An 11,823-nucleotide genomic window follows, 5' to 3' on the forward strand; every position below is an offset into this window, starting at 1 on the left:
TTCCTCTGTGTTAACAGAGAGGATCCGGCTGTAGACTAACTCAGAGTAAGTGAGGAAAACCTCATGATCATCTATAAGAAATTAGCCACTCCACGCACAGGCCCGTTTGGGCGACTGGATTTCTAACAGCGTTTTTCTTAGTTTTTTGTGTCCTTTATCGTTTTAAAATGCAGTGTAGGTCACAGAGGAGCAGAGCGAATTTAATTATGAACCCAGTCTTTCATTTCTACAGTCTACTCAGACTGCTCCTCACTGAAGATCTCGGGGCTCCTTCTCACGGCGACTCCCCAGATCTCCTCCAAAGTCCATAGCCTAATTGATTTCAATTTTCATTCACTGTTTCCCTTCAGCCGGCTTTCTTCTCTGGCCCGAGGAACAAAACCCCGTTCTGAGAGAGGTGAATGAAAACCTTTCTCCTCACCGAAACGGCCCAGAGGTCTTCATAAAAGCGCGCGAGGCAGCGGAGGCGCTTTGAAGTGCGTCCCCCGCTAACGAAAAGGTCAAAATAATAAATGTAGACCCAATTGAGGCGCTCAGCTCGGACAAAAGAGGCAAAACGTTACATTTTGGCAGAGGCAGCCCCTCATAGCGTGATAAACTCATTAAAAAACAGCAGAACCAAAGCGAGAGCAGCGTGGTTCCCCCGCTTAAAGAAAAGAGCTTTCAGACTCATCAGACACTCTTGGCTCCGAGAAGTCTTTTCCTCCTTCCATCATTCTCTCTCTCTAACTCTCTCTCTTGCTCTCTCTCTCTCTCTCTCTCTCTCTCTCTCTCTCTCTCTCTCTCTCTGCAGCTGCCTTAGTCTCTAAACTGCACACGTTGTACTTTTAACTTTTTCTTACGCAGCATTTTATTATATTGTACTATTGTATTGTCTTAATTTATTTATTTAATAAGGTGGGTGCTGTGCTAAATTAGTTATATTTACTCTCTTAAGCAGGAGAGGTTCGTAGAATTTCGATTAATTTTTTCAAATTAAAATCATTCATACTCCGGCTGGTTGAGGGAAACTGTCTATTTCCAGGGGGGGTCAGCTGTTGAGATCACCTGGTCTGCGCTGCTGTTGACCACACCTCCAGCTTTTTTCAAACCAAAAGGATCCCGAAAAAAAGTAGAGTGTAAAATCATCCACCATCCACTGTCTTTAACAATAATAACGCTATACATTTTTGTACGCACACACACACACACACACACATATATATTTATATATATATATATATATATATATATATATATATGCTTTATTTGATATATATTTGATATATTTGGGGATCGGAGTAATATATTTTAATATATCTGCAGTCTGAGCTTTCCCCGCTCGTTCACATACGGGCTTAACTTCCCCCTGTATTTCCCTTTCCGCTATGCACCGAGAGGATATTCAGACTTTTGTTTTTCAGGCATTTTTGTTGTATACGTTTTTGTGAATGTCCTAACGCTGCTCAGCTCAAACACCATAACGTTTATATTTTATGAATAGGCCTATTCTCTGACGTCTGGCATTGTTTGATATTTCCTCAGGAAAACACTTTCATTAACACTTCCATTTTTCTCAAGCGACCTCTTTACTGTAAAAATTATACTTTTTAAATTTTGTGCGTAAAAATGGTGAATTGTGCTGCATAAAGACTCCGCAGACAGACCGAAGATCTGAGTGATGCTGCTAAGCCGCTTAACATCTGAGGAAAAATCACAGCGCATTAGTAACAGTGTATATGATTACATTTAACTGTTGGGCTTTACTGCTGTGGAAGCTCATTAGAGATGAGGACACTGGTTTACTATCGACAGAAAATTACACCCTCTGCTGATTAAAGACAGTGAAGTTGGCTGTTCCTGTCACTTTAACGGCGATACTTTCCGGTTTTCTCCTCCATTGGGACGTGCGGACAGGTTTAGACGAGCACGTTTTCAGCAGCAGATTCTCTCCAACCGGTGCGAAAAGCAGCTTAACAGCGCGGCTGCTACAGAGACGAGAACGCGGCCCGCGACGCGAACGCGCATCTCTCTGACCAATACAGGAGCGCCACAGTGTCACGTGACTTCTTTCAGTTTCGAGTGTGTCTTGTGTTGCTGTTTGAAATGGTTGTGCTAAAAGGAATCCCGTCTATATTAACGCCTGAGTTACTGTACGCTCTGGCGAAAATGGGCCATGGAGACGAGCTGGGTAAGCAGCTTATAAGCAGCAGCCCTTAAACCATCACTTACTTACTGATGTGACTGTTGGCTTCACTCTGGTTAGGTGTACTGTTGACTACAGTGTAATGACTCTAATGACTCCGTGGTTGCCAGCAGGTCTGCAGCCTGTATAGCTTTACATGGTGTAGAATCCCCAAACGGATTTAGTTCTGAGTGGATATTTGATGAAGTGCGTGTCGTTTCAAATCAGTTTTGCGATATTCCCCTGATAGCCTGTATGCCTAGACGATAACACGTCTCTTGTGGGCTATAAACATTACAGGCTACTCCACCGTGTACGCTGTAAACTTTATTACCACTGTAGGTTGAAGGCCTACTTCTGCAAATGTACTTTCTTATGCTCTATAGATGTACTTTCTTTGTCGGTTACAAGTTGCACTGACCTGCAAATGCCTTCAGATTATGCATTAAAAATGCACTGACAAATGTGTAGGCTACTGAAAATTTCCACTTTGCAGGCATATTATGATTATATGTATGTATTAATTAATTAACTAATTCATTTATTATTTGTAAGTATGTTCTGTAGTATTTCTTCATGATCATTTTAAGCTCAGAAAATTTGCATTACATATGTTGATTGTGTTGTCATGATTAGTATATTGTTTAGATATGAGATATTCTAGTGCCATAACTGTCTCTGAATTATGGAGTATCATGCACTGCAGATTTGGTGTTGATATGGTATCAGTTCATGACATTTATGTGGGTTTTACAATTAAGTCAGCAAAACTCTCTTTATCCTGTAATTTTAAACAATAATTTTTATTTGTTACTTTGCTTTTAAGACTTTTAGGCTGATATATGTAAATGACGTCTGATTGTCTGCTCCGTGTTGTTCCACATTCAAAAATCAGGCGGGTCTGAAACACTATATGTAACACTTCTATGTGAATGGGCTTGGCTAAACTGCCGTAGGCTGAGTAGGCAAATACATATAAAAATTTGCTAGGTGGCTTGTGACCTCACAAGAACAACAAATTCAATAATGGACTGCAGAGTGAGGGCTCATTTTGAAATTCTAACAGTGTTATATACTACAACAGTTTTCATTATATGTTCCTTTTAAACTAAAGAAGAGACTGGGAGAGACTGACCTGTAGAGCATTTTTCTTGCTCCTCTTTTTTCTGTCTGTAGTTCTTGCAGATGCAAATTTCCCTGTCTCCTCTGTTTGCAAATCTGGTCCAATGGAGATACGAGCTGATGGTAGGTATCTCTCTGTGTGTCAAACAATGTCAACCGATAAGGAAATAAACGTAAAGTGACATGCTGTCTGTAGAAAAGACCTGTAAAGGACTAGTTGGTGCACATACAGATATGTCAAAAGTAATTCTGGATTTAAGTTATGCATAACACAATATTTTGGCTTGTTTTATGGTTTTAGGTTTGCATATTCCAGAGCTTTTGGAAGCGATATTGAAGCTTCTTCCTCTTGATACCTATGTTTCACATCCAGTGAGTCAGAATCTCTGTGGTGAATCATTTTATTTTCTAATTCAAAACGTTAGACTATATTACAAATTTGACTCATTTCAATATATTGAATTTAAAATTATCTGTATTTTCAAAACATGCACAAATATAAATTAATTTTTTAAAGCTACATGAGGAGCTGAGGAAGGTTTGTGAGTATATCAGTCACTGAATAAGGCCTTTCCTTTCAGGCAGCTGTCATGGATCTTGTGGAGAGTGACAGGCAGCGGGGTTTGCAAGTGACTGTGTGGCTTCGCTACTCTGAACTTCTGAAACAAGCAGGATCACATGTAAGTTGCCCAGTAAAGGTCTATGTCTCAACAGTAATTAACTAATAGCTCTCACACCCTATGACCAAATCACCATTTTTGACCAAATTTATTTCAATAAGGCCTCTTAACATTGCAGTTATGAACAGTTTTAACCAAGGAGACTCTTCTGAAAAATATATGGAATTTGCTTTTCACTTGTTTTTGCAGGGGGATTTGGATAAAGTTGAACGGTTTGCTTTCTATGAACGTGCCAAGAAAGCTTTTGCTGTGGTGGCAACAGGGTACAGTGTTTTTTTCCATGTCACGGATCTGTACCACTTTAATTTCTGTTTCAGTATATTAATGGATTTTTATGTCTCTGACAGGGAGACGGCTCTGTACGGCAACCTCATCATCAAGAAAGGAGTCATTCCTCCTGGAGAACTGTGCTGACCACTGACACATACTACATACTGACAGAGGAACAGAGACAGATTTTAAAAAATGATTGAAGTTTTGCATTATACTTACTTTTGCATATAATTAATATTGTGCAGCATATTGGAAACCTGCAGTGAATGTAAATGTGAATCTGAATGTTAACTGGAATGAATGCTTTGATAATAACTTTGTTTAGAAATCAAGCTGGTAGACATCAGTAGTCCTCATGCTACAGGTGTCAGCTGGGTGGAACCATGAGCTGTTTTCCAACGTTCCCAAATATCTAAGCCAGACTTTTTCTTGTGCCAGCCCCAGTGTTGGTGCTACAAAACTGATTGGAGTGCAGCTTTGCACAATTACACAGCTATTAGCGCAATACTAACCACATTACTCGTGTGTAAATTTGAAAATACATTTTAAATAAACTTGTTTTTACTCTAACTTTGTTTCTGTTGGAATTCCAACTGAAAGAACAGCACAGACCAGCATACATTTCAACCAGGTCAAGGTGGGAGATGATTTGATCAGTGTTATGATTTATTTAACAAGAACAGTAACAATGACCGCACAACATGCTCATCACCAGTTAAACCATTAGTCATCCAGTAGTCACCTGTGTGTTTTTTTTAACTTTTATTTGTGATTTTATGCCTTTAAATGTAATTAAATTACTCAAATGAAACTTCTCTTTCACATACAAAGACCTCATTTAATAATTAGTTGAACATAACGAATCCTGCATTATTTTGTACTCAATATTTTTGTTTAGCTGTGGTAGAGCTTATCTAGGTCTTTTTCTGGTTCTTTGTAAACTATCTTGAGCTTATTGTCAAAAGCTTGTACCACTGGAGCCTCCAGTACAGACCCTGATGGAATGTGTCCATGGTACAGGTCATCTTTGTCCTCTTCTGGGCTCATGTACATGAGCTTTTCAGATGGTTCTGCTTCTTCAGCCTTGTCTTTCAGCTCTCCAACAAGCTTCTCAGGCTCAGAATGGTACAGCTCATCCATATCCTGTTCAGGCTCCTCATACAGCCGGGCCTTGCCGTAGGACTGTAGCTGGACATCCCTGTCTAGCTTGCCAGCTCTGAGCTCAGAGGGATGGTAGAGCATGTCTTTGTCCTCTTCGGGCTTGTCGTATTTCTGCTGGCGAAATTGTTTCACAGCTTTCCATATTAACATGCCAGGGTCAATGTCAGCGTCGGTCAGATCCAGGTCCTCCAGCGGTTCAACTTCTTTTAGTCCAAATGTCATCTTCTCATTAAATTCATCAGACCTAGTGTGGAGGAAAGATGTGAAGATGACAGACTGATGATATGGTTTTTGCTGAAGTATGAATGTCTAGGGTTTTTTAAAAAGGAATTTATTTATTGTATCTGAGGGAAAGCTCTTACAACCTTGTTTCTTGAAGTGCTGTATCATGTTCTTTTCCCTGTGCAAGGAGCAGATCATAAGATTATGATTTAATGATACTGATCTTGAGATATTAAGTGGTGTAAATGGTGTAATGCCATCTGTCTTATCAGCATTCTTGGAAACAGCTCTGCCTCAGATTTATGTTCTGGACTTTACTCATCAAGAGAGACCAGAAAATGATCTTTCTTCTGATACAGAACTCTGAAAGGAACTTTCAAATTTATTAAATTTATAATTTTTTTTACATTAAATGTGTGGCTTGCTCTCAATAATGTTCTAATAATTATACATTATAGCAGGTGCAGCTGTTCTCCCTGTGTTCAGTGTTTAGTCTCCACTGTTTACATTGCAGATACACTGCCATCTGAAACCAGTGGGGCAGATAAATTTATATGTAAATGATTCTAGTATCCCAGTCCGGTGCAATTGTAGAGGTTTCAAAAATTAGTAGGACTCTAGGAAGCTGTAAATAAAAATGAAGAAATTTTAGATATGAGTATTACGTTTAATAAATGTTAATATAATTCCTGATAATACATGATAATACATCATATTTGATCAAATCTCAAGGCAGATAAATTTGAAAATTTATGTAAATAGATAACTTCAGCTTATTAATTATCATTTAATAAATTCTTGCTCACAAATTCTTTTGAAATATTTAATAAAAAATAGTGTTCTATTAAATATCTTTTGACATAATAATAATTTGTGACAAACTGTGATATTTAAATCCTCAGTGTGTAAGTTATTATGGTAATGGCAAGTGATTTCAAACTTTTGTATGGTAAATAAGTATTTAGATCTTTTAAATCTGGTTTCTAATGTAATTGGCTGTCTTAATGTTTTGCCTTCAGAGTTTTTCTATAACTTTTGGGACAGAAATTTGCTCTTAAATAAGTGTAGCTCCAAACACACACCTGAAACCAACATCAGTCTATGTGAGTGGTAGAGATATTTGTGTTTTAATGCAGACGACCCAGAGATGATCATGGAATGAATGCCTCAATGTATTAAAGCTGAATTCAACAACACAAACATTAAATTCACCGAGTGAATAAGTACCACACAATCAAATATACATACCCATGATTTATATGGGCTTGCTGAGCTGCCATACAGCAGCACTGACAAGCAGATCAGAAGACAAAACCTTTAATATGAAAAGAAATATTGACTCCATTATTCATAATTCAAATATCTCTATACACAATATCATATAGTTTCTCTAGCACAAAGAAACACGTGGGAAACCCATTTTTCTAAATCCTGAGTCACATACCTGAACATTGTGGCTTGTTGTTGCTCCTTAAATCTTAATACCACAATGATTATTGAGCTGGATCAGCACAGGGATGTGGTGCACAGCAGAAGTTGTCATAAAAAGAGTAAAGTTCATTTAGTTAATAGACTTTTGATGATCTTTGGACCTCAGCAGTACACAGCAGCATTATGCAATCATAAGCAATTTCATATTTCCATAGTACTGTAAGCCTTAAGTACTTTTAAATACATTTGTTAGCATTCTTTCAGTCACATTTTTACATATTTATAAATGTGAAACTAAGATTGCTTACACAGTTAAGTGTGTATGAGCAAGGCAATCAAATTTGTAAGGCTGATTTAATACAGTGCCTACTTGTGCAAAACTACCCTTATCAAATCTCTAACATCATTTATGACCATGTGTATGGCTGGGCTTTTCTGAAAGTATGCCATTGTTGAATTTTAACAGAACACAACTGTTTATAATTACCAATAAACAGAGCCAATAGAACAGGCTTATTGGTTGGCATTTCTTCTGTGATGTGAAAACAGGAGACATTCGACAAGGTCATTCTCAAAGAATAGCTTCATATACATCACTAAATTTATCACAATAGAAATAGATCCAGTGAGAATATTTACTGATATCTTAGATGTGTGTTGCATTACTTCATGCATAGTTTAAAAACCTTGACCAGTATTAAGTGGACAATATGAAAAAAAAGGGATCACACATTATATTTTTCAATATTGAAAAGTGACAGGCAGAAAACAAGCATCCCCAAAATGACAACTTTACAGGAGAGGGCACAAACCTTCTTTACTTTTAATGTACGTTAATGTAAAGAGATCTTTTTCCGAGCAATTTTGGAGCATTTCTGGTGGTGCAATCAACATGAAATTTTCACACAACGTCAAGGGCAGACTCTTTGCTCAAATGATGTAGAAAAATGAAAATCGAAAAAAATGGAGATACTTGGGTTTTTTGGACAGCGACAATATACAAGCCACATGTAGAGGATTGTCTTTGTTTTTTTCTATGTCTGTGTATAAATATCAAACCGATTAACTCAAATTTGACTGAATGATGTTTTTGATTGTGTAGACCTTTTTGTTTTCTGTAGACAAAGTACCTCTTGTAATAGATGTATTTGCCAAACTAGAGTGACTAAGGGCATCCACATCTCCACACCTCCACACCCACCCCCCTGCCGAGCTGTGTGGGGGAGATTGAAGACAGATGAGCGTGTTGTGATCTCAGTGCCAAGCACTTGGCCTCATTAGCCCGATCAGCCTCAATAACAGGATGATGTTTACCCAGAATGCTGGGTAGAGCTGAGGAAATGGAGTCAGTCTGAGTCACTCTCACCTGCAAGGCCTTGTTTACTAGCTAAATGGATGGACTCCTCAGAGCAGTGGCTTTATAGGGTTGCCAGTTGTCAGAGAGGAATTTCTGAAAGTTTAGCTGAAACAAAATTGAGCATGATGATAGGATATCATTCTTCTGTTTTAATCATCCCTTATTCTTTCTTCTTTATTCACATTGCTCTTGTAGTGTTATTGTTTTGCTATCCAGTGTCGACCAGAGGAGGATGGGTTTCACGTTTGAGTCTTTGAGTTCCTTTCAAGATTTCCTACTCTTGCACTGAAAACTCTTGGCTTTTTCACTTGGGGCTCAGATTTTTTGAAACAACGTCCGTTGTGAAAGAGCACAATACAAATAAATTTTAATTAAACTGAATTGAATAATCCTTAAAGCCATGGATGTCACTGGGCCAATTTTAGGGGGCTTTAGCGGTCTCTGTTTTTACTAGCTCTTTCTGCAAAGTAAGGTCAGTCAGCTGAAGACAGGATTAGACAGACTAAAACTTCACTAAAATAAACATTAGACCTTGTTAAAAATCTATAATATACAGTAACAAGAGTGAATATACCCACCTACAATATGGATTTGAGGCAAATTCTAGTTAGTATAGCTGGCTATTGTTTTTTATTTGTTTGTTTGTTTTTCTCGGTTGCTTGTTAGCTAGGTTAGCTAACGATGGGTTTACATGAGGCAAAGAAAAGCGGTTAGGCTAACAGTAACATTAGCTAGCTAGCTTTGTTTTTTATTTAGCTAACACAAGTATTTGTCGTATATTGTTGTTTACACAAAGGTAATGTCAGTGAAAAGGACATATGATGCTGATCATAACACAGTTTCTATATCTGTAAATTCCTCCACCAGTAGATGGAAATTAAGAAGCACCTGCTCCGTTAAAGGTCAGTCAGATGAGAAGATTTTTACCAGTTAAAACAAACAAACAAAAAAATTGATTGATTTCTCATTATTTCCTTCAGGTCTTGTAAATCTGAGTTTAATAAAAATGATGTATCACTAGACAGAAGAAGAGAGGGAGAGAAAGAAGGTGAAGGAGCCTGACAAGACTGAAGGAGCAGATCTGATGTAGGTTAGTGATCAAGATGAGAGAGAGAGTTGTTTAAGCTTTCAGTTAAAATTTGTACTGAATTTAATTGAGCTTAACTGAGAAAATATATTATTTGTCACTGTGGCCATGAAAGTATGTCACTTAGCTTATTAAACATGCATACAGAACAAAATCACACTCTTTCTGATTGCACCAACTGAGATTGAACTGATCTATAATCTGATTGTTTGAATAATATATTTAGGATCTTGCAGCTTATCTAAGAGAAAGGAAATCGCATTCCTTGACTTCAGGACCTTTGCTTGATCTGTGCCTGTTGTAAATGTTGGATATAGTGTTTAAGTCATGCTAGCTCTGTACTTTATACAAACTACAAGGAGGCAGATCTACTGTCTGACAATTTGTCCAAATAGCTATTTATGATACACTTTTTTGGCTGTTGCATAATAATAATAATAATAATAATAATAATAATAATAATAATAATGATAATAATGACAGCTGGTGTTTTCAAATGGTACAAAAAGAAGATGAAAAAATGAAGTCAACAAGTTTTGATAACAAAAATATGCTTACTTTCAAGTTATTTACTTAACCTGTATCTGCATTTTCATGATGTCTGCTGATGAGGTCTTAATATAGACATTCTTCCTGTCCCCATTTATATTAAACTGACTGGAATGTAATTCCAGGAGCATTTGTTTAAAATGCTCTATTTATGATTATACATCTGCTTTTTGTGATGTAATTATTAGATTAAATACTCTAAGCTCATCCAAAGGGCAGGGATTATACCAGTTTGGTCGGTCACCCGGAAACTGAAACTAGCCCACCACCGCAAGCTCTAGGGCATCTCTTTACAGCAGCTTCTTTATCATCTCTTACTAACATGGAACTTACATATGCCTGTAATTAGACTGCTTGTGCTTTTAATGTAGCGCAGACCCCATACATGCCTTTGATCTTTACTGTACAGCAGTCATTAGTGACGGAAAACAACAGAAGGAGGCACAGTACTCACATGCTGGAGCAAATGCAGTATTGATACTATTAACTGCCAAAATTTTGAATTCTGTCAGTTAGGAATGACTTTCTGATCAAATAACAGGAAAAGGCAAGCATGCCTAATATATCACACTGTGGAGACAATGACCTGATTATAGTACAGAACATTCAGTATTTGAAGGCTACCTACATAGGGACTTCATGACACATGCATATGCATTAAGCGTAGCATATTTATGGGGCAATACCTGAATATTTATGGACAGCATATGCCAGTAATCACAACACTATAAATCAGTTCTTTGGAAGATTTTGATGGGTTTGAAGCAGGGTTTGTACTCTGCTTTAAGAATTTAGTCCAAATAAGTAAAAGCAACTTACAAACTGAGGTAAATAGATTAAAATGACTTTTAATATATTTTTTATATTAAATATATAATAATATATATAATAATATTTATTTTTTTATATTAAATATAATATATATTTTTTAGCTTGCTAAAAAAGTAAAAGGCAACAATGAACAATTCAGGCAATGAAGCCCAGGGAACTCAACATCTGTAAAATCAGGCTGAAAGACTAAAAGTAAATGCGAGATGGTTGTACAATGCCACAGGCCATTTACTCAGGTCCAAATGTGCTGAGGCATTAAGTGCCTCGAACTTAAGTGATCATTATTTCAATGAACAATTTCTATTAAAGAGATCTGAGTTGGCTGCAGACATGAAAAGCAGAATTAGCTGTTCATGTCTGCAGTCACACAGCTTTCCTTAACACAAAAAAACTGTACTTTTGCACTAGAAATACATAGAACTGATATATGGTGTTACTATCTAGGCCACTGCCACCGTTCCCAAGTTCTACTATGGGAATGGTTTTTCATAACAGTATTATAAATGAAATAAATGTGTGTCATTTTATAACAATGTATCGTTTACTTCAGAAAACATCTTATGTAATCTTGTGATTAATGACATAAGCTGTTATAAAGCTTAAATGTTATAAATATATTATTCAATACTTATACATGTGTTATGAAGTCATTGTGTGGGCAAGCCATATGGTGTTACAAAAAGGCAACAAGGAGAGGAAGATAAACATTAAAGTGTTCTTAAATATAGGATAGCAAGTTCAACTCTGAGCAGCAATGTGTAACAATGAACACAAAATCTGATTTTTTTTAACATATTTATGTTTTAAGTAATAATTACTAGCTTCTTATTTGACTATGTCTCAGCACATTTTGACATGAGTAAAAGGCTGTGGCATTGTGCAACCATCTTTCTTTGAAAAGCTTTTACTTTTAGCCTTGCCTGTTTTTACAGATGTTCAATTTGTT

The 11,823-nt window shown here is 36.9% G+C and overlaps 2 protein-coding genes across 2 annotated transcripts; one reads left to right on the forward strand and one right to left on the reverse strand.

Annotated features, from left to right (window-relative positions):
• The first annotated feature begins 2,024 nt into the window (after positions 1 to 2,024).
• Positions 2,025 to 4,809, forward strand: fuom (fucose mutarotase). Its single transcript, XM_036574676.1, has 6 exons — positions 2,025 to 2,170; positions 3,341 to 3,409; positions 3,588 to 3,658; positions 3,868 to 3,966; positions 4,156 to 4,229; positions 4,314 to 4,809. Exons 1-6 carry the CDS (start codon positions 2,086 to 2,088, stop codon positions 4,378 to 4,380), a joined length of 465 nt encoding a protein of 154 aa, XP_036430569.1. The 5' UTR covers positions 2,025 to 2,085; the 3' UTR covers positions 4,381 to 4,809.
• Positions 4,810 to 4,984: 175 nt separating this feature from the next.
• si:ch211-217g15.3 (uncharacterized protein LOC368914 homolog) lies at positions 4,985 to 7,182 on the reverse strand. Its single transcript, XM_036574675.1, has 4 exons — positions 7,067 to 7,182; positions 6,871 to 6,937; positions 5,766 to 5,800; positions 4,985 to 5,644 (listed from the first exon to the last, which is right to left on the reverse strand). The coding sequence occupies exons 1-4, from the start codon at positions 7,072 to 7,074 to the stop codon at positions 5,134 to 5,136; spliced, it is 621 nt and encodes a 206-aa protein (XP_036430568.1). The 5' UTR covers positions 7,075 to 7,182; the 3' UTR covers positions 4,985 to 5,133.
• Between the last annotated feature and the right edge of the window lie 4,641 nt (positions 7,183 to 11,823).

Source organism: Colossoma macropomum, unplaced genomic scaffold (assembly GCF_904425465.1).
Source record: "Colossoma macropomum unplaced genomic scaffold, Colossoma_macropomum, whole genome shotgun sequence".
Taxonomy (NCBI): domain Eukaryota; kingdom Metazoa; phylum Chordata; class Actinopteri; order Characiformes; family Serrasalmidae; genus Colossoma; species Colossoma macropomum.